A 25,501-nucleotide genomic window follows, 5' to 3' on the forward strand; every position below is an offset into this window, starting at 1 on the left:
TTCATCGATAGTCGATCTATCCGTCCATGAATCGGTATATCGAAGACATTTCGGTATGTGTGAACAGTGACAGTTACGCAAAGTATTAGGTTTAATGGCAGGCGAACAAAGGTGAACGTTTTAAAGTCGACGAGGTTTCAAATATAGTTCAAGGGGCGCACTCGCCTGTGCACTGAAGGTCGCGTTCCGACGGTAAAATCAAATGTCCAAATGTCTTCCGTGGATGTGATCTAAAGCGTGACAATTCGTGCCGTCAGTAGCGTCGCTGCTTTCATTCAAAGAGACGTTTGGGCGTCACCTAACAGGCCACTCGAGCCAGCATAGCATTAACACACAGACATTTCCGAGCTTTGCTCCGGTACGTAAAGTGGATAAAAACTTGGTCAACAAGCCGCCAGTCAGCCCGCTCGACCCGGGACAGTTGGTTGCTACGCGTCGCGGATTATTTGGCGCCGCAACAAACACATACTCGCACAACACTTTCGGCAAAAGAGGCGCGACATAACCCAACCTTCGCTGCTACACCGAGCCCGAACAGGTGAGTCCGGTACCGGGGAGCTCAATTGGTTCACTCTCAAACAAGAGCGAAGCGTCACAAGGCTCGTCTCCACGCGGCCGCCTACTTAGCGGCTCTCAACAAAAGAGCCGCTGAGATGCTCTCAGCAGGCCGGGCGCATGAGACCACGCCGGAGCCGTGCCTCGGGTTTCGGCCGTGCTGATCGTCTCCCTCTCCTATATATATATTTTTTTGTTTTAGAGCGGCCGCCCGAGATGCCGCTCCTTCACAGGAAAGTCTTCGTCCGCCAGGAGCCTCCGGTCGATCTGCGCCCCGATGAGGAAGTCTTCCTTTGCCGCATCACGAATGAAATATTTCGCAGTTACGAGTGAGTCTCACCTGGCCGGCTGGCCGGCTGGCCGCCATCATCATTCAGCGCCACCAACATCACCTGAGCCCGGTGGCGTGACGTCACTGCGCGTTGGTCCCACTCTCTAGCTCCCGATAAACTGATATAAAAGTACTTTAATCACAACGGCACAAGAGTTTATATATCCATGTGTTTGCGTTTACCCCGAAACACTTTTTTTATGGCAGGTGTATTGTTAGCCCAGTTAGCTCAGCTCTAATCTGTCAATTGTTAGCTACTTTTAGCCGCTAAGTTGCTAACAGGCCAAGCCCGGTAGAAACGTTCCCTTCTTAAAGGGGAAGAAGACAGACTTCATTGTAACTTTATTGGTTGGTTGGTTGAGTGAACGAGTAAACACTCGTGTTCATCGTTTGATGGCAAACAAAACAAAAAACCTTGAATCTACGTGCTCTAATGTGGAGTTTTATGTTTGACTACTAAACTGGCTGACTACCAAATCGGTCAACATAAGATAAGATAAGATATCCTTTATTCGTCCGATGTACAGATGATTATATTACCCGCTTGTCAAGAGCGACCATCTGACAGCTAACCTGAATGGCCCAGTGACAACCAAGGCAGCTTTCTAAAGATTTGGTTGACGAAAGTCACCAAGCGATAACTAAAAGCAAGCAAGCAAGCGACTGGTGACGAAAAAAGGGACTGACGGGCTGACGAAGAGCTGAATGGCTACTAAAAGGGCCCTCACGTTGCAACCAACTGCCCCATTTTTGTTTCGTAAACTCGTTGATTGTCTACGTGTCCGCCTTTGAAAGGTGTTGACTGAATCTATCATCTCGCCCTCAGTGAATTTTTCGAGAGGACCATCCTTTGCAACAGCCTGGTATGGAGCTGCTCCCTGACGGGCCGAGCGGGCCTCACCTATCTGGAGGCGGTCGAGAGCGAACGGCGGGCCAAGCAGAGCCTGCGCAACTTTCCGTCCGCCCTGGTGCGGCCGCTGCTGCACCTGGCGGCGCTCGGCCTCCGCGGCCGCCTGAGCGAGCTCTGCGAGGACATCTACGCCTTCGCCAAAGAGCGCTTCTTCCCCGGCGAGACGGTGGACGTCGCCGGACGCGATGGGGAAAGGTACAACGGTCGCTTCTTGGCGTAGGGAAACCTACGGATTACATCACGGTATCGTAATGGCCTTCAGTCGCGGAGAGGAGGGTGCTCGCAGTCGCTGATACTATTCATCATTTTTAATAAACAAAATAAGTAATAAACACGTGCATTCAAAGGAGCCACAACACACGCCCATGCGCTCCTCACTCAGACTAACTACCGGCCCCAACCTGGCTCCTCCCCTCTTTATGACATCACACAAATACAAGAAACAGATATTACAGTATTGTTACTCAAGACAGTCGATGAAAGAACTAGAGATGAGAGGAATAGAAGACAGCCGTTCCTTTCATGTCATTTTAAGGATGTTGCAAGTACAATTTGTCTCCTGCAGAGCAGAACAGTTAGCCATGTGGCAGCTAACCGCTAACCTGTGCTCACCGTCGCCAAATCTACACGTTCCTATTTGTAGAATGTAGATTCACCAGGGATAATGCGTACAATTGTCAAAGTATTTGCTTCACCTGTGCAACAAATGCTTGCGCGCGTGTGTTTTTAGGCACACGTGCGAGATCCTTCAGGTGCACTCGCCGCATTCCAGCACAAACGGAGCACCGGCTTCCAATGGACAAAAGTCAGCTGAGGGCAACATCATCGTCATCAGCGACAGCGATGATGATGAAGCAGCCGCCGACGCCGCCTTTCAGAGTCCCGGCAGGTCAAAGTTTATCTTGCAAAGTCAAAGTTGTCCAACCTGTTCTGGCGTGTTTATAACTTGCGATAACAGTAGGCCAAGAATCTGGTGGATGTGTATGTCACATGACTGTGTGTGTGTAAACAGAAAGAGGAAGAAGCCTCTGAGTCCGTCGGCGTTCAAGTACGAGGTGAGGATCATGACGGAGGAGCACAGCGAGCCGTTCGTCGTCCGAGCCAATCAGATCAGGTGACGCACACCCCGCGCGCCGCTATTTGGATCGAGGGTGCGGAGCGGGCGGGGCTGTGACGCGGCGCCTTTGTCGTGTTCAGTCGCAGGAAAAACGTGATGTCCCGCGAGCGCCTGAAGCTGCTGCTCAAGCAGCACTGCGAGCCCGCCAACGGGATCATTCGGCTCAAGGTGCCGAGCTCGCCGCCGCGTCGGCCGCGAGGCTTGGCTTCCTCTGACCCGACTCCCTCTGCGTCCGGCAGGCATCCAGCGTGGTGAAGTACCGGCTGGCCGAGCAGAACTTCTCCCACTTCTTCCCGGATGAACCGCCCCAGTTCCCCTGCAGTGTCAAGCTGGAGGGGCGCAGCTCGCCGGTGCAGGTGAGATGAAGCTTTCGCTCCGACGCGAGGCAGACCAATTGCTAAGATGAAGAGACGGACGCTGGCTTTTGCTAGTCCGGAGGACGCGACGTGCACGGATTCCGCAAAGAATTAGAAACGGGGGCTCGTCAGACCACAGAACACTTTTCCGCTTGGCATCAGTCCATCTTTGATGAGCTGCGGCCCAGAGAAGCGGGCGGCGTTTCTGCCCGTTTTCTCAAAACAAAGTTGATCAGTTTGAACATGAAATGTCTTTTTAACTCATTCAGTACCAGCCAAGTCTGAAAAGACGTTTAAAAACGTCTTTGGGAGTGAATGAGTTAAGGCCACGTCCCAACGTCATTGGAATGAGCGTATTTTTCGGATTATATGTCGCTCCGAATTATGAATCGCACCAGCCAAAAAATGCACAATTAAGAAGGAAAAAACATGTATAAGTCACACTGGGGTACAAGTGTCATTTTTTTTTGGGGGGGGGGTGTATTTGATAAAATCCAACAGCAAAAACATACATGAGATCTTGAAAGGCAATTTCAAATGGAGAACAACAGGTTCTCCGCCAACAACGGTATACTAACGTTACATGACTGACAAGCCTGGTGACGTCAGTAACATTAGCTAGCATAGCATCTATGCTACGTGTCATACATAAAGCATATTTGACAACAAAGCTGACCATGACCTTGATATTAAGAGTTCTTCCGATAACTCTAGCATAAAGAACACGCTAACAAGTTTACCAAACTATCATTTTCACTCCAAATCACTAAATCCAATGAAATCTTCATCTTTGGTGTCACTTTTAAACAACTCGGGAGGTAGACGATGCGCCGCTTCCTCTTCTACGTCGCTTACGTCAGACTCATGGTCGATTTATCAACACAGACCGAGGGCGCCCTCTTGTGGTTTAATGTGAAATGACAATCACGTGTTAATAAGTTCACTCATAAATCGCTCCAGAGTAGAAGTCGCACCCACGGCCAAACTATGAAAAAAAAAATTTGATTTATAGTCTGGAAAATACGCTAGGTTTGTCCTTCTCTGAGTTCATCTTGAAACTGAATTAAATGTCATTCATGTTCCCAAAAAAAAGTAGGAGGGGAGTCGTCCACATATTTTCACTTGACCGTATGAAACACCAGGCGAGCTTGTGGTTGCTGAAGGCGGCGGCGGCGCAGGAGAATCTGAAGTTGCTGCAGCAGAAGGAGGAAATGATGGCCAAGGCGAGGCTGAAGAGGGACAAGGAGGAGGCGCAAGGGGGCAGGGGCAAATTGAAGGAGGACCAGAGGCAGCGCTTCCAGGAGGAGAAGCAGAAGAGGAGAGAGGAGACGGAGCGCAGGAAGCAGGAGAAGGATCTGGTGAGTCTTCTCGGGACAGGCACGTTGGACTACCGGTACTTTTTTTTTTTTGACAGACAGGCGGAAGCATATCTGCCATTTAAGTTTGACATCTTTGGCAGCTGATTTTGAGTTCTTGCAGTGTTTTTCTTTGAAACCACAACAAAAAAATCATCCGGTCCAATTCAGATCAGCGTTCCACAAAATACTGCAAAGTAATCTCGGTGTCCAGCGAGATGGGCGGGCTCACCCCCCAAAAAACGGAAACGGTTGTCAAGTGTCTTGGCTTCGGCTCCTTTGCAGGAGCGCGAAAAGCTGAAGGAGGAGAAAAAGAGATACGCAGAGAGGCTGAAACTGTGGAACAAACCCAGAGAAGACATGGAGTGCGAAGACCTGAAGGTCGGTGACGGACGGCACCGGCACGGCGCCCCCCCAACCTCCCCCCGCCCACGCTCGAGCTTGTTGTTTGCTCCCCGCAGGATTTGCCCGTTCCCACGCCCGTCAGGACTCGCCTGCCGGCCGAGCTCTTCGGAGAAGCCATGATGGTTCTGGAGTTCCTGCGGGCCTTCGGCGAGGACTTTGGACTGAAGGACGAATTCCCGGAAGGAGTGTCTCTCGGTCAGAACCGCCGCCTCTGAAGCGTCGGCGGCGGTTCTCATCCGCCGGGCCGTAGCGTCGAGTTGCGTTTCGGACGGCCGCTTCCTCCCCTCAGCGAACTGGGCTCTCTCCTTTTGCAGAGGTCCTGGAGGAGGCCCTGGTGGGCTCCGATCCGGAAGGACCCCTCTGCGAGATGCTCTTCTTTTTCATCACGGCCATCTTTCAGGCTCTGGATGAGGAACGAGAGGACGTGGCCAGAGATGGGCACGAAGGTGAGAAGGCCCACGGGAGGTGGATTTTGCGTCCGACCACGTGGCGTTTTGCCAAATTGGGAAAAGATGAAAATGACGGACGGCGGCCGAATGCCACCGTTGCGTTTCCAGATCCGTCCGAAGGCCGGGACGACGATTGCGAGCGGGCCGACTCGGCCGCCAACGCCGCCCTGAGCTCGGCCGCCGCCTGGTCTCAGCTGCATCTGGGCTGCAGCCTCCAGGAAGTGGACCTGGACAGCTGCACGCTGTCGGAGATCCTGCGCCTGCACATCCTGGCCTCCGGCGCCGACTGTCACCAGGGCAACCTCAAATTCCGCCACCAGAGGCAGGGCGGCTTCACGGCCACGGACGACCCCTGCGTGGAGCTCCGCTCGGCCCGCCCGGCGCTGATGAGGAAGCTGGCGCGCACGGCGGTCTACGACCTGACGCCAGGTGAGCCGGCCGCCCCACGCGCGCCCTCGCCCCGATTTGGAAACGCGAACCCGACCTGCATTTGCGGATGTGGTCCAGCCGAGAAGCTGAGCATCCTGCGGGCGCTGACGGGCAAGCTGCTGACGCTGGCGTCGAGCAGAGATCTGATCGAGGACTGCGTGGAGGAGCAACGCGCCGCCAGGCAGGAGCTGAGGGAGCTGCGGGCCGAGCAGCACCGCCGGGAGCGAGAGGAGGCGGCGCGCAGGTATAGGCGCGCCCGTCGGGCTCGACTCGCGTTGAAGGCGGCGGCCCCCACGGCTGTCCGTTCTCTCCCTCAGGGTGCGCCTTCGCAAAGAGGAGCGCCTGCGCGAGCAAGAGCAGCGCCTCAAGCTGAAAGAGCAGCAAGTCGAGACCAATCCCTCAAAGACCACCAAAGGTTGGGGCCGGCCGTCAAAACGTTTGGCTCGGACCGTACGAATGCGCAAAGCGAGCTAGCTCTACTTGGCGCGCGGCTAACGTTAATGACGCAAACGAACCGGACGGCTTGAGCGTGCGAAGAGAAGGTGACCTCGCCGCCGGCTGGTCTTTCCCCTCAGCCAAAGTCTTGCCTGCGAACGGCGAGTCCAAAGCCCCGGCGGGCGCCCCCGCCGCGTTGACGCCGGAGGAACTGGAGGAAGAACAAGAGAAGGTGAGCTGTCGGACGCGAAACCGAGCGGGAATGGGAGCCGGCGGCGGCCGTGGCAAAGAGGCGCTTTGACGCCTGCTTGTCGGCCCTCCCGGCGCAGGTACGCCAGCTGCTGGAGCGCATTCAAAAGGCGGCGGCGCGCACCAGCCTGCATCCGCTGGGCCGGGACCGGCTGTACCGCCGCTACTGGCTCCTCCCCTCGGCGCCGGCGCTCTTCGTGGAGGAGGACGGCTTCGGCCTGACCGAGGACATGTTGCGGCCTCATCCTCGAGACCGCCGGGCCGCTTCCGACGAAGCGGACGAGGACCGGGAGGAGCCCGCTGAGGGAAGGTGGGTCGGACGCGCTCTTTGCTGACTTTTGCCCAAATGACGCCAATCCGTTGTTGTTGTTGTTGTCCCCGCAGCGCCGGGTCGAGCCCGGCCCCGCTTCATGACCTCGGCCCGCCGGTGGACCGTCCCAACCGGTGGTTCTTCTACAGCTCGGTGGAGGAGCTGGAGCAGCTGACGGAGGCGCTGAACCCGCGAGGCCTTCGCGAGAGCGGCCTGAAGGAGGCGCTGCTGCAGGATCGCGAGCGTCTGCTGGAGGCTCTGCGGGCCTGCAGGCGCAGCAAGTACACCGGCGCAGGTACGAAATGCTCCGCCCCACCCCTGCCCCGCCCCGCCCCTTTGGTGTCATTCGCCAGCACTGTGACAACGTGACTGCCTTTTCGAGCGAATCGAAATGGCCGTTTGTCGGAACCTTTTGTACATAAGCGGCAGGGGCCGGACCTCCGATGCGCATTCCCTTGGAAACAGGACTTGCCCCCCCCCCGGCCACGAAAGCACGCTTTGTCTGCTGGCGCGGCCCTCACCCACGCCGCCTCTTTGTCCAGATGATGTCAGATGTCCAGATGAGTCGTCCCGATCCGTTCCCAAATGCACCGCGGCGGCCGAGACCCTCATGGAGGGCAGACTGAGAGACCTGCTGCTGGACATGGAGGACCGCATCCACCAGGGCACTCTCGGAACGCTCAAGGTAAGGCCGCGGATCGCCCCGCCACGTTGGCGGCCGCCAACCGGGCCCGACTTCTTTTTTTCCCCCCCAGGCGATGGACAGACATGAGTGGCGGGCGGCGTTGGAGGCGGGCCACTACCGGCTGCTGAGTCCCGAGGGAAGCCAAGCGACGGGGACTCAGGACTCGGCTCACCTGAAGGACGGAGACGAGCGTGCCGACGGGTAGGAGGCTCAAAATGCGGATGGCGATGTGGAGACGGCCGCAAATATTTCCTCTCACGAGCTGCGTGCGTGCGCAGGCTGTCGGCGAGCACGACGGCGGCAGTGACGGGTCTGGCTCAGGCGCTGGGCCACGTCGAGCGCGGCATCGAGAGACGCTTCCTCAAAGCTCCGCTGGGTAGGTGCGAAGGGGGCCGCCCTGGGCCGACTCGCCGGGCGCATTCTGTTGCCTATTGGCTGGCGCGCGCGAGACCGGCGCTAGTGCGCTAAGCTAACGTGTGGCGGGCGCCTGCGCAGGTGCTGACGAGTGCAAGAAAGAGCAAAAGGGCAAAAAAGGCAAGAAGAAGGACGAGGACCAGGCCAGCGACGGTAAGAGGCTTCTAATCCCCCCCCCTTTTTTTTTACCTTCTCAATCTTACTTTGGATTTCTCACTCCTGCTGTTGCCTTGTCTTGGGGTGTGGGGGGGCAGCTTTTTGTTCTTGTCTCTCATTTCTTTCCATCTGTCTCACGTCAGCTTCCCCCCCCCCCCCTGCGCTTTTCTTATTGCTTTCTTTTCTCTTTCTCAGACGGCAGTGACGGCAGTCGTGCGGTGAAGTCCGTGTTGGAGCGCTGGAGAGAGTCTCTCTCGTCGTCGTCCAGCCTGTCTCAGGTCGCCGTCGTGCCGCCTTTGTACTTTTTCATCTTTGATGAGAAAATCTTTTTCAATCTGGCGCTGCCCTCTTGCGTTTGCTCGCGCGCAGGTCTTTGTCCACTTAGCCATCCTGGACCGAAGCGTCCTGTGGTCTCGCTCGGTCCTGAACGCCCGCTGCCGCGTGTGCCGGCGCAAAGGCGACGCCGACAACATGCTGCTGTGCGCCGCCTGCCACCGCGGCCGCCACACGCACTGCCTGCGGCCGCGCCTCAAGGTGCCGCCCGCCCGGCGACGGCGCTCCCCCGACGCTCGGCCGCGCGCTGACCGTCTTTCTCCTCGCCAGGGCGTCCCCGAGGGCCAATGGTTCTGTCCCGACTGCCTGCCCAAAAAGAGATCCGGCCGCCTTCCTTCTCGCCGGCGGTCTTCTCTGCGGGAGGACAAAGACGAGGAAGAGGAAGACGAGGCTGAGGAAGGCTCGCGGGATGAAGAGGAGTCTGCAGAGGAAGAGCCCGCCGAGGTCGTTGGGAGGTCAGGCCGCCGCCGCCGACGCTTTTTGCCAAGACTCGCCGGATATTCCGTTCTTTTGGTTAACGGCGCGTCCAGCCAACGACGATACTTTTTCCAGTTAGCTCGCTTTTATCAAATCTCATCGTGAGCCGACTTGATGCCTCTCCTGCGATGAGCAGCTGAGCTTATTATTAGCTGCTGACGTGACGCGGATGTCACTCGAGGGCTGCTATCATTAGCTTTTTATCACCCAAAGTGATTTGCGTAGCTTCCCGGGCAGAGATCTGCGTCTAAAAATGGAAGACGCCGCTCGGACGAGATGAAAAGATGATATAACGCCAATACCTAATTTTTGCTTTTGAAAATCGAAATTCCTTTTCACCCTCCAGTAGCAAGAAGGGTACGGCGGCCCCCCCGAAAGGCAGGAGCAGTCAGGCCGCCGCCAAGAGCGCCGTGACGTCAAACGGGAAAAGCGCATCCAAGTAGGTCTCGTTCGCTGGCGGGTTTCGTCGGGAGCCACCGCTCACTCACCATTGCCGTACCTTTTGGGGGAAAATGTCACTCAGGTCATCGGGCAAGAAGGCCCCGCCTCTTCCGTCCAAGGCCGCCGCGTCGGGCGGCAAGAACGGCGCCGCCGCCGCGGGAACGTCGTCGGGTCGCAAGAGACCGTCCGCTGCAGGTACGCTGGCGTTGACGATCCGGGAGTCGGAAGGTGACGTCGCGGGGTTTTTCCGCTCCGGCGTCCCGAAGCAAGATGGCCGCCGCATTTGGATGGTTGCGTTTGTTTCTGTCGAAACGACATTGTGAGCCGCGGCAAACGTTTGTGACGAAGCATCTTCTGAAAATGCGCTTTCATTTGGGACATGCGGCAATATCACCCAGAGATCATTTTCCTCTCCCCCCTGCAGTAGACGCGGCGGCGCCCACCCAAAGCTGCAAGCCGGTCCTCCCGTCTGCGTCTGGCGCCGGCGCCTCATCCTCGGGTAGCCGGCGCTCGTCGGGCAGGAACCAAGGCGTCCACGAGCTGTCGGCGTGCGAGCTCCTGATCGTGGAGCTGGTCCGCCACGACGACAGCTGGCCCTTCATGAAGCTGGTGACCCGCACGCAGGTCAGCTCGGATGCCGAGCGAGCCATCACCGGCCGGCCCCCGCGTCGCCGTGTCGCTTCCCGTCTCGCTCTTCTGCGCAGGTGCCCGACTACTACGACATCATCAGCAAGCCCATCGCGCTCAGCACCATCAGGGAAAAAGTCAACAACTGCCAGTACCTCAACTCGGGTATTTCAAACTCACACACACACACTCGCGCGCGCGCGCGCGCACACACACACACACATTTGCAGCGCTCTCGCATGACTGGCAACTCGGGGCCCGACCGATTTGCTCCCTTTTCAAAATGCCGCTAAGCGATATATGGCGAAACCAGTATGTCCTTACACCGTTCGTCCACCAGATGGAGCTCTGACTCCATTCCGTCCTACACAGCCAAGCTCGATGAGAATCGCAGAAGGAGCTCCGTCGCTTCTCCTTCTGTTCACAACTCGGCCAGTCGCTCGACTTTGCGGCCATTTTGCGAATGGCTCTCCAACTTGTGCATGTGTTCGCACGCAGGCGACTTCATCTCGGACGTGGAATTGATGTTCTCCAACTGCCTCCGCTACAACGCCCGCCACACCAACGAGGCCAAGGCCGGCCTGCGCCTGCAGCAGTTCTTCCGCGCCCAGCTCGGCAAATTGGGCCTGTCGGAAAACGCCGCCGGCACTCTGCCCGCCAAGCGAGCTCGCCACTGAGCCGGGCGACCCTTTGCCCCGCCCCGCCCGACACGCCGTCCTCTCGAGAGGTGGACCCGTTGACTGTGTTTAATGGGACCGAAGGGGTCAGGGGTCATTGTGAATTGACTGGTTTGTTTGCGGGCCGTCCCGCTCTCCTTGTTGCAACCTCTCACCCGCTGCCGTTCGGGGAGTCGACTTGAGCCGAGGTGCCTCACTTCACTTCAGAATCCTTTTGCACTGACGCCAAAACGCACGCTCGCTCGCGTCTTTTGTGTTTCTCAGGGATGACGACGACAACAACAAAAATGGGGGGGCTGGGTGACCCTTGAACAAGCTTGTGTTTGGCTTGTTCAAAAACTTGATTTCTCTTCTTAAGGTGTTGAACTCTTGGCTCATTTCGGTGCGGACTGATGCAAGTGTTTTCGGGGTGCAGGTCAATGTTAGTTTGTCTCTCCCCCCCCCTCCACACACACACCACCTTATTTATTTCTGACTTTGTCCAGCCTCCTTGTTTTGCAAAAAACAAATAAAGGTTTTGTTTTTTTTTTCTAAAAAATTGTTTTCCTCTCTTCTCCAACCACACCTTCACGTACGGACGCTCTTGTGCGGCACCCGTCGTTCACGCAAAGTCGACCAATTTCATACTCTGCCATCCAATAGAGGATCATTTATTTGTTCTTTCTAACGAGAAGTTGCTGACAGAGATGAACCGAGCTACGTGATTTGGAATGAAATAATTTTCTCACCAATTGAGTGAAATGTGTTCATTTGCCCTTCGAGCAAAGTGCAGCAGGCTTCGCCGAGACGAGGTAGAAGAACCATCGACCCTAATTGGGTTGATTTCACCAATGAGTGCTTCCGACTGGTTTACGTGATGCGTCACTTCCGTCACACTCTCTCCGTTGGTGGGTGACGTTGTTGATCCGCCTCATTAATATTCAGTAACCAATCGTCGTCTGCTGAGTTGTAGCCACGCCTCTTCCCCCCGAACCCTGGCAGCCCTCCACCCGCCCCTCGCCCCCCTCCTTTTCCTCCCTCCCGCCACCTCCCCCTCCCCTCCCCGTCCCCCTTCCCCTCCTTCTCGGCTTGTCCACCCTTTTGCTAGTCGCTACCCTCCCCACCTTCAGCGAAGCCTTGTAACGGCGTAACTCGGCCGACAAACCCGGGACAGAATGGTAAGAAGCGGCCTTTTCGACGCCACCGGCGGCTTCGCCAGGGCCGCCGGCTTCCCGTCGGCAGCGTGTGAGCGTTTGTGCGTGCGCGCGCGCGTGTCGTTGACTTGCGGCCAGCGTGGTGTTAGCCAGCATGGCCGCCGCCGCCGCCGCTCCACTGAGTCAGCGGCGGACCGACCGCCACTCGAGTGGTCGGAGCTGCGCCCGAGAGAGTCCGGCGCCGCTTTTGACTTGTCCGCTCCGGTGGGAATCGGCGGCGCGCTCCGCCCCACGCCGGAATTCAAACCGTTATGCCCCGGGGCGGCCATTTTAGCTCCGCAGCTGAGTAGCGCCAGCGGGCGCGCCGGGCTGGGCCCGGCCGGGGCTGGCTGGATGGCATGTTCGGCTATCAAATTAATGTTTGGAAAAGTCCCAGCTTCCCAAAAAAGCCAAACGAGGTCCATTGAGTTGCCGGACCTTCCGAATGTGCACGAGAAGCACCTCTAGTCCGCCCAGTCAATCCGAAAGTCTGAGAAAGGGATTTTATTTCAGTCGTTTTAAGTCAGGCGGGGGTCCTCCAGGCCACTGCCGAGGGTCCGACCCAGTCTGGCCGAATTCCAAAGTCCGGTCCAGACCTGCGCCTTATCGACAGCACCGGATGTACCACCACTGATTTTCATTGGGAGGTATGTCGGCGCTAGTTGACTGTCGCCGCTGGACCCCCCCTCAACCCCTCCACCCGGGACACGGGACAGGACGCTTGTGTTTTTTGCGCTTGGGATGGGCAGCATCCCAGGCCCCGTTTTGTTCAGCGAAGACGTCCGTCTGTGCGGCCGGATGGATGCCTTGCGCAGCCAAGGATGAGAGAGGAGAGGCGGCGCGGGTGCGTATTTGGAACGGAGAGTCGCCGGCGTGGAATTGAAACCGATTGACACGGGACAGGAAAATCTGTTTTTTGTGGACGGACTATGGATGAAAACTAGCATTTATGCTAAGTCTGCCGCATGTACACACTGTCCCAATGAGATGAATCCATTCATAAACGCACCTCCAGTCAGGAACTGACCAGGAACTGACCAGGACCAGCCTTGGACCGGTTGCGGCTCAGGCGCGCGGCCGTTCGATAGCGACGCGCCTCGAAGGCGAGCCCGTCGCTCGTTTCCGTTCTCTCGCATTAGTTGCCGGCCACCATAACCCGGCGCGCATGTGTTTCCAGGCGTCAGGCGTGACCGTCAACGACGAGGTCATCAAGGTTTTCAACGACATGAAGGTGCGCAAGTCGAACAGGTCGCCGGACGAGGTGAAGCAGCGCAAGAAGGCGGTGCTCTTCTGCCTCAGCGACGACCGCAAGAAGATCATCGTGGAGGAGAACAAACAGATCCTGGTGGGCGACATCGGCGAGACGGTGGACGACCCGTACGCCTGCTTCGTCAAGCTCCTCCCCCTCGACGACTGCCGATACGGACTCTACGACGCCACCTACGAGACCAAGGAGTCCAAGAAGGAGGACCTGGTCTTCATCTTTTGGTGCGTGCGCCCGAGCGCTGGTGCGCGCTAACAGGCTCCTTTGGTTAGCCTCACTTCCCGCTCGTTTCCCCGGCAGGGCTCCCGAGGGCGCCCCCCTCAAGAGCAAGATGATCTACGCCAGCTCCAAAGACGCCATCAAGAAAAAGTTTACAGGTGAGCGCGTCCGACAGCTGCGATGAGAATCTCGTGCTGGTTCTCCAGCGATGGGATGCCCCCGAGTAGGTCGAGGTTACGCGCTCCCTCTTACGGGTAGCGGTCAAGAGGCGAGCGGCGGCGTTCTGGAGCAACTGGAGATGCTGGATGGAGGACTCCAAATGGTCTCCACCCCTCCTCCACTTTCCGCTCCCTCAAAATGGAAAAAAATCTGCCGAGACCGTCTCGCGATGGCCGTTTCACGATGATGATGATGTCACTGCGGCACGATGTCGGGGGACCCGTTGGACGCGCCGAGAGCTCTTGACGATGTCGCCGCCGTCGCCCCCCTCCAGGCATCAAGCACGAGTGGCAGGTGAACGGGCTGGACGACATCCAGGACCGCAGCACGCTGGCCGAGAAGCTGGGCGGCAACGTGGTGGTGTCTCTGGAGGGGAAGCCGCTGTGATGTCACGGGCGCCCAGCCAGCCCGCCGTGCCATCTGGACCCGACCCACCACAACACCGCTGCCGCTTGCCGTGTGAGTCCGCGTCATGAAGGAGTTGGCATCTTCAGGCCTCAGTCAGTGTTTTTTATTTTGATTTTTTTTTGGGGGGGGGTTTGTGTAGTTTGCTTTTGTCTCCCCGAAAGAAGATCTCATTAACTTAAAAATATGCAAACACCTCCCACTTTGTTGCCACATGAATTGTTGACCCGGCAGGAAAGGTCGTCTCAAGAGTTTTGCCAAAAAAAAAAAAACTTCCGCCTCCCACCGTGAGGCTTTCTTTTTTTTTTTTTTACGTGACTTTAATTTATTCTTGTTTGTCGCCGCGCGGCTCCACCCTTCATCGCAGCACGGTTAGCGTTAGCATTAGCTCTCTCTCTCCCGCCCGCCTTACGTTTTGCTTTGAATGTAACCACCGCCCGCCACACTTCACTAGAGTGCACTTTGATTTGGGAAGCATCACACTACGGGAAACGGATCGGGACCCCCTTTCGTCCCCGGTGAGAGGCGACCGAGCCCCCCTCCCCCCCCCCCCTCCCCCTCGCAGCGACGACGAGAACGCGACAACATCCGCAGCCTTACGGTGGAACCTTGATTGTGACCTCGCAGGAAGCCACTAAATGCCAATAAAAAGCCTGTGGCCCCGCCTCCCGTCTCGTCTGTGCCTCAATGAAACGCGGAAGCCCGCGAGGAGCATTTTTGACTTGGGTCTGAAGCGCCAAGGAGGCTTGGCGATGCCCGCTGCCACGCGCCCCGACCATTTGAATGAGGTTTGCTGCAGCAGGGAGACATGAGAAACCCGATCCAAGACCCGAGCCTTTGAACCATATTGACTTGGCCAGAACCTCAGTCGGGACCAGAGCGCTTTAATGTGAGCCAAGGCCCATTAGAACTGTTCTCAGAAGCTCATTTTCACCACTGTGCCTCGATTAGAACCTCGTTTGAATTTGTCCCCGGCTTTGGTCGAACCTCGTCAGACCGCTGCCACTTAAGCGGAACGTTGACATTTCAACCTTAGACTTGTGCATGGCCGCATTTGAACCGCTTTGACTTCCGGCGATCCCGGTTGCAACCACTCCAGCGTGAGAACTTCACAGAAAGTCAATCGGGGCCAATTTAACGGAATTAGAACCCCCACCCTGACCTCCCCGAGGCGACCGGAACCTTCTTTCGAGTCGACGTGAAGCTGCGATCGGCACCAGAGTGCAGACTTCCTGCGTGAGTCGAGCGACTTCCGGCGAGCTCCACATTCTTGCCCTTAGATGGAGCGGCAGTCGCGCGGTCTCGCCGGGTGCACCGAGAATGTGATCCGGTTTCTATTTTTGTCGCGGTGACGGCCCGGGCGCAGCACGCCGACGCCAGTCGAGGCAACCCTGACAATTTGCATTACCAGCCTAGCATATTAGCACCCGGCTACGGAAGCTGCTCCAAATGTGGTTTTCCCCCAAAAAAACGTGTCGGAAAGCCTCAGCAAGTGTTCTAAGTGTAATACGTTTCGCCACCTGTATTTATTCTACGACTCACGGTAAGAATGTCACGAATTTCAAAGGTCGGCGCACGAGTGTTGACTTTGGAGTTTTGGACAGTTTGAAATGGCCGTGGTCATTTTTGGTCTGCGAAGGCGGCGCTTCCTGCCCGGGCGCGGCAGCCCGCCCCTCGAACCTCCTCGACCGGAAGCTCGGTGTTAGCGGCGGAAGCACCGAATGCATTTTTTTTCAGTCTCGCTTGCCACACGCGAGCTTTATCCCAAACCCCGCACACTTATGAAATAACGCATGTGATCCAATTACCTTTAATAACGTGACCGTTATGTTAATAATGAAGTCACCGCTCATGCTTTGGAAACGGATGAACGTGGATAGACTGCACTTTATGACATTGCAAAGCGCCCGCCTTCTCAAATAATTCACTTTTTAAAGCTAAGAGCTATTTTTAGAACAGGTCTGTGGGCTACTCGCGAGGTCTTTGGTTTGGCGGACGACGTCCGTGACCCAGAATGCAGCTGACACGAAGCTCCGTGCTTTTATTTGGAAAGTTTGCTTCCGGTAGCCGTATCGAAATTCCGGCCTTTGACTCTCATTTGAACTGCGATGGTGTCGTTCCACCAATAAGCGGCACGTGATCAAACGCTTGTACGTACTGTCGTACCTAAAAAAGAAAAAAAACAAGAAAAGAGCCACGAATGAAATTGATGAGCAATTTTTTGTTTTGTATTGTAACGTTCGCCATTCATCAAAACTTTATTTCTGAAAAAAAAACCAAAACCTAATGGTCGAAGGGAGCTAGCGTCTTGTTTTTGACGTCAAGCAGGCTTCTGGGAGCTTGCTGTTGAGCCGGGTGTGTCGGAGGAGGGAGACGCACCTAAAGCAGGCTAGATAGGCAAGCCGCCCCCCCCCCCCCACACTCCCGATTTGAAGCCGAACTTGCTAAGAAAGCAGACAAAAAGTCGAGGCGGGACGCATAGCCACCGGTTTTTATTGAAGCGTGGCTTTGGGGGATGTCACAAACAAGGTTCCTCTCGAAGGCCGCAGATGTGGTCCCGTCGGGGTGCGGCTCAGTGGCATCCCAGGTCCCTCCCCTCCACGCACAGAGCCCCTTTCAGCTTGGCGCCCATCTCCCTGATGTTCATGGCGTCCGCCATGTCGTGTAGATCCCACTCGTTGTCCACTGGGGAGGAAACACGCCGGTGACATCATCATCATCATCATCATCATCATCCTCACGCGGCGGCGTCGAGGCGCGCTTCCCGATCACTTACGTCCCAACTCTTTTTTGAGGTAATCTTTGGAGCTGGCGTGGACCATCTTGGCTTTGACTGACGAATCCTCAGGAGCCCTGTGCGCGTGCGCCAACCGAACGGGAAAGCCACATCACTTGAGCGCGATGGCGCGGAAGACGAATTCCGAGTTGAAAGGCGGCGCGAGCAAAGTCACGTGGAACCGAAAGCGGATCTGCCGGTCAACGGCGTTCAAAAAGAGGAGAAGGCCAGACTCAAAAGTGGTTCTGCTCAAGCCCTTGCGGTTCTAGTACTGGAGTCTAAGGGATTCTAAGAAGGTTCGACTGAAAACCAAGTGCCTCTACGGGGCAGGGGGGGGGGGTGCCCCCGGAGTCCCAAGTGCTTCTACGGAGCTTCCGCGGGAGTCCAAGCGGTTCTACTGAAAGCGCTTTTGGTTCCACGCGACAAGGCTCAGCTGGAGTCAGAGCGCTTCGAAGTATCGCCCGAGCTCCGGGACCTTCGAAGTCTATTCTGGCATTATTGAAGCGAGGCTGAAAGCCGCCGCCGACCCCCCCCCCCCCCCCACCCCTCATCCCTCGCCCTTCTGCGGAGTGAAGGAATCAAAAGGCCCGAAATGGGAAGCCCGAGCCGCCCGAGCCGCCCGAGCGGGATACCCACCAGGCGATGAAGAGCAGCGAGGTCTTGTCGCCGGACTCCTTGGTCCCGTAGGCGACGTCAAAGACGATGTAGCGGCATTCGTTGGTCGGGAGCATTCTGATGAAGGCGCCGTAGGGGTCCTTCTCGGACGGCTTGATTTGTTTCTCCTCGTCCACGATGATCCTCTTGCCGTCGTCGCTGATGCGGAAGAACGCCACTTTCAGCGTCTTCTTAAACTTCATGTCATGAAACAAGGGGGGGATGGCGGCGTCCACCGTCACACCTGACGACTGGCCCGCAACACACAAAGGTCAAAGGCCGTCCGGCCAACAAAGTCCGCTTGGAATCGCGCGCCGATGCTAGTCAGTCGCTCCGTCGTCGTTATTTTAACCGGGTTTCTCTTATTGATTGATTGATTGATTGAACGGCGTGGAAAAGGCATGGTGGTCTGATTTGCCAAATGTCTGTTTAGGAGAACGGCGCAAAAGACGGCAAACCGCACCGCAGCGGCAAATAACACGTTGGAAACTGTTCACAGCTGATCGGCTCCATCGATTCTTTGCCATTTCGACTCTGCGTTTGTTTGTTTTTTGTAATTGCTTTCAAATTTGGCAAGCCGCCGAACGACACTTCTCTGGGTGTGTCCAAATTGTAGCAGGATCAATAGATTGTCCAAATCAACGCCAACATGACCGTATTTGGGCAGACGCGGATTCCTTCCCCCTCCAGCGACAATTTCACGCCGATGACGGAAAAGTTTGAAGATCCCCCGCCGTTGGAAGCGGGCGGTCCCAGCATGCCGCCGCCTTCTGCGGACATCTTCCAAAAAGCATTCCTTTTCGCCAGCCCACCCAAACAAAATGTTTCTTCTCTTTGGACCGCACGCAGCGCCTCGTCAAAGAGAGCCCGGGACGGATTTCAGATCGCCTCGTCATAAGTCACGTTTGACGTGGGTGTGGACTGACCGTTAGGCGAAAAAAACAACAACAACAAAAACGGGACATTGAGCAAATTTGAGCACCCTGTATGTTGGCCCCATGCCGGCGTTTTTTTCTATGCTATACTTAGCCGCCCGTCCCCGCACGCTCGCTCGCACGTAGACATTCGCCAGTTGCTGGCCAACGATCTCTCGATTTCTTGATCTAGCGCAAGAAAAAGAAGAAGCTAAACATTCGCTCCGTGTCACACGAGCAGCCGGGAGAACCAGTTCCACCAAAAGCGACAGCTACGCCGAAGTAGCGGGTGAAGCTAACGCTAACCAGTGAGAGCTAAAGCCAGCCCGCCAACTTCTCTGAAAACCCGAGGGGGGCAAGCCCCCCCCCCCGAGAGGGGCCGCGACCGTCGCGGCCGTCGCGGCCCACAGGAGCGGCGAAAAGAGGCCATCTTACCATCTTGTCTGCAAAACGGGTAGAGACGGCTGGTAAACTGCGCAGGCTCGGCGACGTCCGGACAAATCGGACCAGGTTTTTGTGTGAGGCACGTATAAAGGCGTGACGTGACTGGTGGCGCTTCGGGGAGTGGTTTTCTCCGTACAGCGCAGCGAAACGGAATGACTTGGAGCGTGTCGTGACTGGTAAACTCAACGCCACACCTTCTGGCCCAAACAGGTCCGACCACTCCGAATGGTGGAAGCCAGAGGGCCGACTTGACCCCGGGGGTTGGGGGGTGGGGGTGGGGGCGCCTGCCGTGGCTCGTTGCCGGCTCCCGCTTTGAAATCGGTCTTTTGCCAGGGGGGGGGGCTTCTCTGCCCCGGTGATGTGAAAAGGAAATGTTCAAAGGTTTCTCTCGTTTCCATGTCCCCGCAAGGCCCCTTTTCATCTTTCTTCTGTGTGTGTGTGTTTTCTCTCCTATTTATTCCCAACCAAGTGTACCTTGATGCCATTGGCAATCGGTCCTCATCTTTGGCTCTGTGAGGGCAATTTATTGATTTTTTTTTAAATATTTTTTTTATTTTGTGTGCTCCGAGAAATTTGACTGAGGACTCCAAGTTGAGACGAAGAGCGTGTGTGAACCTGCTCGCAGGAATTCCACTCAGATGGTTCAGTCTTGGTGCGCTTCTGCTTTCCTACTTTGCTCCTGTTTTTGTGCTCCCCCCCCCCCCCGTTCTTCCTTTCTTCTACTGTTGTATCATTTTTCGCGGCAAGATTCTGTGCTTGAGAAATGCCTTGCTTTTAGCCACAACTTATTTTGAAAGTTGTTCTGTTGCTTTTGTTGGATTTGATCCCGACCTGTTATTCGTGTTAGGGTTCGGCCTTTTTGACTTTCGTTTTTGTCACTCGTGCTTTATGATGAACAGTCTCTGATTTGTTCTGACTTAAGTGACTTTAATTTAGCCGCAGTTTCGCCCCGTCACTCTTTGGGCGGTGGCCCGATGACGTGCGGAAGTGGGAGGGGCGCATCTGACACACGTTGGCGAGTGGCGACGTAACCGAGCTTTCGCGCGGAACGTCCCGTCTCGCCGAGCGACGCGGGTGGGTCTCGAGAGAGCCACACCACCAAGAATCCGTCAACTGGAACGGTGGAAGTGCATCACATCCAACATGTTTGCTCGAATCAGTGATGATGTTGAGAAGTAACTCTCTCTTATGAACCCCAAAACGAGGGCAAGAAAAAAAAAAAGATTGGAGTTGACGCCAAGTTTGACAGGCCACTAGGCGGCACCCGTGAGAGCAGATCCTCGCCGTTTCCTGGGCACTTCCGTTCGCCGCCGCTCTTGCTCTGGCGCGTCATTGTACTTCCGGTCTTGTTTTGCGTTCATCAGATATCGTCCAAGTTTTGATGAACAAACGCGGTTCAAAGCACGGAACTGCTGACAAAAAAATCAGGCTATATGTAACCTATTGTATGAAAATTGAAGAAAATGTTTTGGAGAAATAAAGAAAAACGAGTAAAAGGAAAAAAAGGGGAGAAAAAAATATCTACTAATCAGGCAATCGCGTTCAGGTCCTTTCAGAGGACCTGGTGGTCCTGCGGTGCCCCCTGGTGGCCTGATAAACACGTTCACAGGCGTCAACTTGCATTTTTTTTCCTTGCTAGCAGTTTTTCAACCAGTGCATGTGTTTTGGATTAGCGCAGCCTTTTATTGATCTTTTAATATATTTATTTGCTTTTCCATTTATTTAATTTACCTATGTATTTGTTTATGTTACATACACCCGTTTTTAATATGCGTACCTCTATATTTTATAATTTACTGTATATTTATTTATATACTTTTTGTTCTTCTATTTCTCTCTTAATTTTGCTGCTGTAAATTGAGAATTTCTCGAAATGTTGGCACCTCAGCGGGATTAGAGATTTATTGGAACAACGATTGAAGATTCTTTTTAAAATGATTTAAAACAGGACTCATTTTTAGAAATACGCCTTCACCTCAGGCAGCATATCTATCTTGCTATTTGTAATTCGAATACGGAGACGGCGCGTCAATTGTGACGTCACGCGTCAGATGTTTTCAAACAACGTAATGACGTCACACATCTTCCTGTCTCCACCCGTTGGCAGCCATGATGGTAGGTTTGGCTCGACTCTTTTCTCTTTTCTGTGCTCTTTTTCTCACGTTGACCGGGGCGCGTCGGCACCGCGGCGCCGGCGGAGTTCCCGCGCCTCCCGCCCCCGCCTCCGATTCCCTTCCGCAGTTCCGTCGGGCGTCCGCTCGTCCGCCTAAAATGACGTCTCTGTGTGCTCTGTGTGCCCGCAGCAGGAAGGACTGGACGACGGACCAGACTTCCTCTCCGAGGAGGACCGAGGAGTGAGTTGTTCTTCTTCTCTTCTACTCTCGCCCAACTGGGGCCCTTCTGCCCGCTTTGGCCCAGGCCCGGGGCCCGGCGTGGCGAAAACAAGCTGGCGTTAGCTCCGCCTGTTAGCATTAGCTCCCCGCTACCTTGATTTTTTTTTTTTTAGCCGCGGCTTTGGGGGAACTGGTTCTGTCAGTGGGTCACGTGACGGTCACGTGTACCAGTTTGGCTTTCGGTGTCCGTCGGCCGCGGAAGGGACGCGAAGCTAACCGTTAGCTAACCAATCTCAACATCTCAGGCGGTTTATTAGCAGGCCCAACAAACTTGGCTTTCTCAGTGCCAACATTAAAATCCAGTAGTGGGTTACTAGTTTAGTTGCCCGGATTTTATATATTTATCTAATTCAGGAATGTGTGTCACCTATCATGTTGAAGTTGCACCACATAACAACAACATAGGCCGCACGCAGTTGCGGGCAAGTGGAGCCACTTGGCCGAACCTTAAGTCCATGTCCGTGTTCGATTTGGCGTGCGCGCGTGCAGCCCAGGGCGGTCAGCGTGGACCTCCAGACGGACGCCACGCTGCAGGTGGACATCTCGGACGCCCTCAGCGAACGAGACAAGGTCAAGTTCACCGTGCACACCAAGGTGAGGTCACGCGCGAGGTCGCTTCCTGCCGACGCCCGTCACGCCGCCGCTGCGTCCGCAGAGCACGCTGCCCAACTTCAAGCAGAGCGAGTTCTCGGTGGTCCGCCAGCACGAAGAGTTCATCTGGCTGCACGACTCGTTCGTGGAGAACGAAGACTACGCCGGATACATCGTGAGTCTCGCCGCGTAGACTCGCACGTCTTGCGGAGGAATTCCGAAAGCCGTCGGAACCTCGGCCGAGCGCGGCTCGAGGTTGTCCGAACGCGCGCCCTCGACCCGTCTTATTGGCTGACGCTTGCCGTCGGGGCTTCAGATCCCGCCCGCCCCGCCCAGACCCGATTTTGACGCCTCCAGAGAGAAGCTGCAGAAGTTGGGCGAGGGGGAGGGCTCCATGACCAAGGAGGAGTTCACCAGGATGAAGCAGGAGCTCGAAGCGTGAGTCCGTCTGCTCAAGTCCAGCCACTCCCCGATTTTTGGTGTTCCTGGCCTCCCAATCCCCCACGTTGCCATTCGAGACTTGAGAATGATGGATTCCGACCGCGTTTGGGTCGCATTCACCCATGGGTGGTTCCCTAACCCCGGCCGGCCGCGTGGCCTGACTTTCTGTCCCCAGCGAGTACCTGGCCATCTTTAAGAAGACGGTGGCCATGCACGAGGTCTTCCTGTGTCGCGTGGCGGCGCACCCCATCCTGAGGAAGGACCTCAACTTCCACGTCTTCCTGGAGTACAACCAGGACGTGAGTAGCTTTTGGCCAAACGGCAAATGTCCCGTTTCTTCCCGCGATGACGTCGCTCTCTTGCGATGGCAGCTGAGCGTGCGAGGGAAGAACAAGAAGGAGAAGTTGGAGGACTTCTTCAAGAATGTGGTGAAGTCGGCTGACGGCGTCCTGGTGGCGGGCGTCAAGGTAAAACTCTTTTTCTTTGTCGCCGCGTCGGCCCGCGCTCTGACGCTCTCGGTCCGCAGGACGTGGACGACTTCTTCGAGCACGAGAAGACCTTCTTGCTAGAGTATCACAACAGAGTCAAAGACGCCTCGGCCAAATCTGACAGGATGATCCGCTCCCACAAGAGTAAGAGCGCAATTGCATCGCGTGCGGGAGGGCAAAGGTCAGGAAGGGCGTGTGGACAGGTCTGCGTGAGACGGCGACACAAAGTGCTTTACGTTTTTGGCCAGACGCGGCGGACGACATCAACAGGATGGCGTCGTCTCTGTACGCCTTGGGAACGCTGGACTCCACCGAGCTCTGCAAGTACGAAGGCCGCCGCCGCCGCCGCGCGTTTGCCAGCCGCCGCAAACGCAAGAGTCACGCCGGCGTCTGCTTGCGTTTCAGGTTCTTCCTCAAAGTGTCGGAGCTCTTCGAGAAGACCAGGGTACGTCAACGCGATTTGTCTTTGGCTCCACGTCGCCTCGTTGGTCATCGTTTGCCGCCGTTACGTTTGACAGAAAATCGAAGCTCGCGTGGCCGCCGACAAGGACCTGAAGCTGGCGGACCTGCTGAAATACTACCTGAGGGAGTCGCAGGCCGCAAAGGTCCCGGCCGGCTTTGACGCGGCGGCGCCCTGAAAATGTCGCTCGCCCGATGATGCCAGCGTCTCACCCCCCCTCCCCCAACAGGATCTCCTGTACCGCCGCAGTCGAGCGCTGCTGGACTACGAGAACGCCAACAAGGCTCTGGACAAAGCCCGCGCCAAGAACCGCGACGTCCTGCAGGCCGACACCAGCCAGCAGCTGTGCTGCCGCAAGTTTGACAAGATCTCGGAGTCGGCCAAGCAAGGTGGCGCACGCTCCTCCTCCTCCTCCGCTCTCCTTTTCATCCTTTCTTCCTCGCGCTCTCCCGCTCGGTTTTGTCTTCAAGCCTTCAATCTTTGTGGTGTCTCCAGAGCTCATCGACTTCAAGACGAGGCGAGTGGCGGCGTTCAGGAAGAACCTGGTGGAGCTGGCCGAGCTGGAGCTCAAACATGCCAAGGTACAGACCTTGGCAGTGACTTTGTTACTGAGCCTGCTGATGAAGTCATTGTCCCCCCCCGCCCCCCCCCCCCCCACCTTCTCTCTCGCAGGGGAACCTGCAGTTGTTGCAGAGTTGTCTGGGTGTCCTGAAGGGAAACACTTAACCATGCCCCACTTGTCACAGCCACGCCCCCTCCAGATGGACAACACTCTCTACATGGGGGGGCTGTAGGGACGGGGTTGTGGGCGCCATGTCGGATGGACTACAGAACCACAACAAGAAGGCTTAAAACAAAACAAAACAAAAACACTATACAGGAAGTCTGTTATCTTCATCACAATACCCACACATTGTGCTCCTCATCAACACCCACACAAACGTTTGCATCAATCCAATCCAGGTTCTGGTGCCTGTCATGGTCCAGGCCCCTGGTCTAACAATGTGGGTCAATCGGGATTAGCCATGTTCACTCTGGATTATTCCGGTCTGATCAGATTTATTCTGTGTTCGTCTGGTTCGGTCTTGATCAGTCCGGTCCAGATCCGGGTCTTGCTCCCTTCTGGGTCAATGCGGATTAGTCAAATTCAATTCAATCAGTCTGTTCCGGCGTGGCTCAGACCGGTTCTCTGGTTCAATGCGGTCCAGGTCCTGCTCATTTGACCCTTTCAGTCAGATTCAATCATGATCAGTCTGGACCGGTCGGAATCCCTCTGACTGGTTCAATCCGGATCTAACTGGCACTGTCTGGATGGGTTGAGTTCAGGTCCCGAATGACTACACATTCTGGATCAGTAAAGTTCTATTTGAGTCAATCTAGTTCGGGTATGGTCCGGGTTGGGAGTCAGTCTGGTGCATGTCATGGTCCAGGTCCTGGTCTAACAATGTGGGTCAATCGGGATTTTTCAGGTCTGGTCAGAGTCATCCTGTGCCCGTCTGGTTCAACTTGGATCATGTCCGGGTTTCATGTGGACTCGTCAAATTCAATTTGGATCAGTCTGGTCCAGTCAGACTCACTCGGTATCTGTGTGTTACTTCATCAGTCATAATCACTCTGGATGAGACCGGTTCGATCTGGATCCATCGGTTGTGCTCGGGGACAGCCACAAGGAGGGTTTCGGCGTTTCCTCTTTCCTGGCATTAAACTTTGGCGAGATGGTTGGGTGTCGGAAGACGTTTTTGCCGCCTCCTACTCTCCGGGTGTGGTTCCTGTCCTTGTGAAACGAATGAAAGTCTTGTACAGCTTTGTCTTCTAGTCCGGTCTCGCGGGGGCTGACGCTCATCTCCGTCATCTTCCTCATACTTATCATAGCTCCTTTTTGGTTTTTGCTTGTGGGAGGAGCTTGAGTGTTTTTGCCTTAACATCACTCTTGAGTTTGTTTCTCTTTTATTGACCATGCTGTAAGCGAATGTTTTTCCGCACTTAACGTGACCAAAGCTTCCGTATCATCCAAGGTGACGATAGAGTACAAAAATAAAGGTGCCAGTTGAATAAACGAGCTGATTTGTTTTTACCATCGTTTTGAAGGCCTGCTATCTTTTTATTATTGTTTTTTTTACATTTTCCTGATATTTGCTCCGGTTTCTTGGGACATTGCTTCATTTCATGGTGTAATCATTCGCAAATTGCTATTAAAAAGCGCTAAATATTGCAATATGGATATTTGAGACACACTTTGGCCGTGGTCCAACATTGTCAAGTCAAGAGTATTTCTGGAGCACTTTCAAACAGCCATCGCCGCATACAAAGTGTCGCTGTACATGGAGCGATTGAACATACACAATAAACA

The 25,501-nt window shown here is 55.4% G+C and overlaps 3 protein-coding genes across 7 annotated transcripts in view; 2 read left to right on the forward strand and 1 right to left on the reverse strand.

The window, feature by feature from the left end:
- baz1a (bromodomain adjacent to zinc finger domain, 1A) lies at positions 1-25,207 on the forward strand. 4 transcript variants are annotated; one of them, XM_052086086.1, is made up of 29 exons: positions 1-538; positions 758-884; positions 1,713-1,991; positions 2,527-2,685; positions 2,809-2,910; positions 2,994-3,081; positions 3,153-3,269; positions 4,412-4,627; positions 4,910-5,005; positions 5,086-5,224; positions 5,344-5,475; positions 5,587-5,907; positions 5,986-6,151; positions 6,225-6,322; positions 6,483-6,574; positions 6,672-6,901; positions 6,976-7,196; positions 7,444-7,586; positions 7,657-7,787; positions 7,865-7,962; positions 8,082-8,153; positions 8,352-8,434; positions 8,526-8,690; positions 8,760-8,944; positions 9,313-9,405; positions 9,490-9,602; positions 9,832-10,031; positions 10,112-10,199; positions 10,533-11,237. In XM_052086086.1, exons 2-29 carry the CDS (start codon positions 772-774, stop codon positions 10,709-10,711), a joined length of 4,119 nt encoding a protein of 1,372 aa, XP_051942046.1. In that variant the 5' UTR covers positions 1-538; positions 758-771; the 3' UTR covers positions 10,712-11,237. The 4 variants fall into 4 exon arrangements, 3 of the variants coding, with proteins under 3 accessions (XP_051942046.1, XP_051942047.1, XP_051942048.1); XM_052086087.1 differs by having other exon boundaries at positions 9,835-10,031; XM_052086088.1 differs by lacking the exons at positions 1-538; positions 758-884; positions 1,713-1,991 and having other exon boundaries at positions 2,029-2,685; positions 2,813-2,910.
- cfl2 (cofilin 2 (muscle)) lies at positions 11,745-14,656 on the forward strand. The gene is made up of 4 exons (XM_052086117.1): positions 11,745-11,868; positions 13,061-13,371; positions 13,448-13,524; positions 13,860-14,656. The coding sequence occupies exons 1-4, from the start codon at positions 11,866-11,868 to the stop codon at positions 13,970-13,972; spliced, it is 504 nt and encodes a 167-aa protein (XP_051942077.1). The 5' UTR covers positions 11,745-11,865; the 3' UTR covers positions 13,973-14,656.
- LOC127614745 (cofilin-2-like) overlaps positions 16,455-25,501 on the reverse strand; it is an 84,599-nt gene continuing 75,552 nt past the window's right edge. The window contains exons 2-5 of one of the 2 annotated variants that reach the window (XM_052086119.1): positions 18,770-18,877; positions 17,403-17,671; positions 16,767-16,843; positions 16,455-16,675 (exon numbers count right to left, since the gene is read on the reverse strand). In XM_052086119.1, the coding sequence (XP_051942079.1) occupies positions 16,563-16,675; positions 16,767-16,843; positions 17,403-17,671; positions 18,770-18,772 (462 nt within the window). In that variant the 5' untranslated portion in view covers positions 18,773-18,877 and the 3' untranslated portion in view covers positions 16,455-16,562. Of the gene's footprint in view, positions 16,676-16,766; positions 16,844-17,402; positions 17,672-18,769; positions 19,034-25,501 lie in introns of those variants that run through there. The other variant, XM_052086118.1, reaches the window with a different exon arrangement.

This window comes from Hippocampus zosterae, chromosome 14, assembly GCF_025434085.1.
Source record: "Hippocampus zosterae strain Florida chromosome 14, ASM2543408v3, whole genome shotgun sequence".
In the NCBI taxonomy this organism is placed as follows: domain Eukaryota; kingdom Metazoa; phylum Chordata; class Actinopteri; order Syngnathiformes; family Syngnathidae; genus Hippocampus; species Hippocampus zosterae.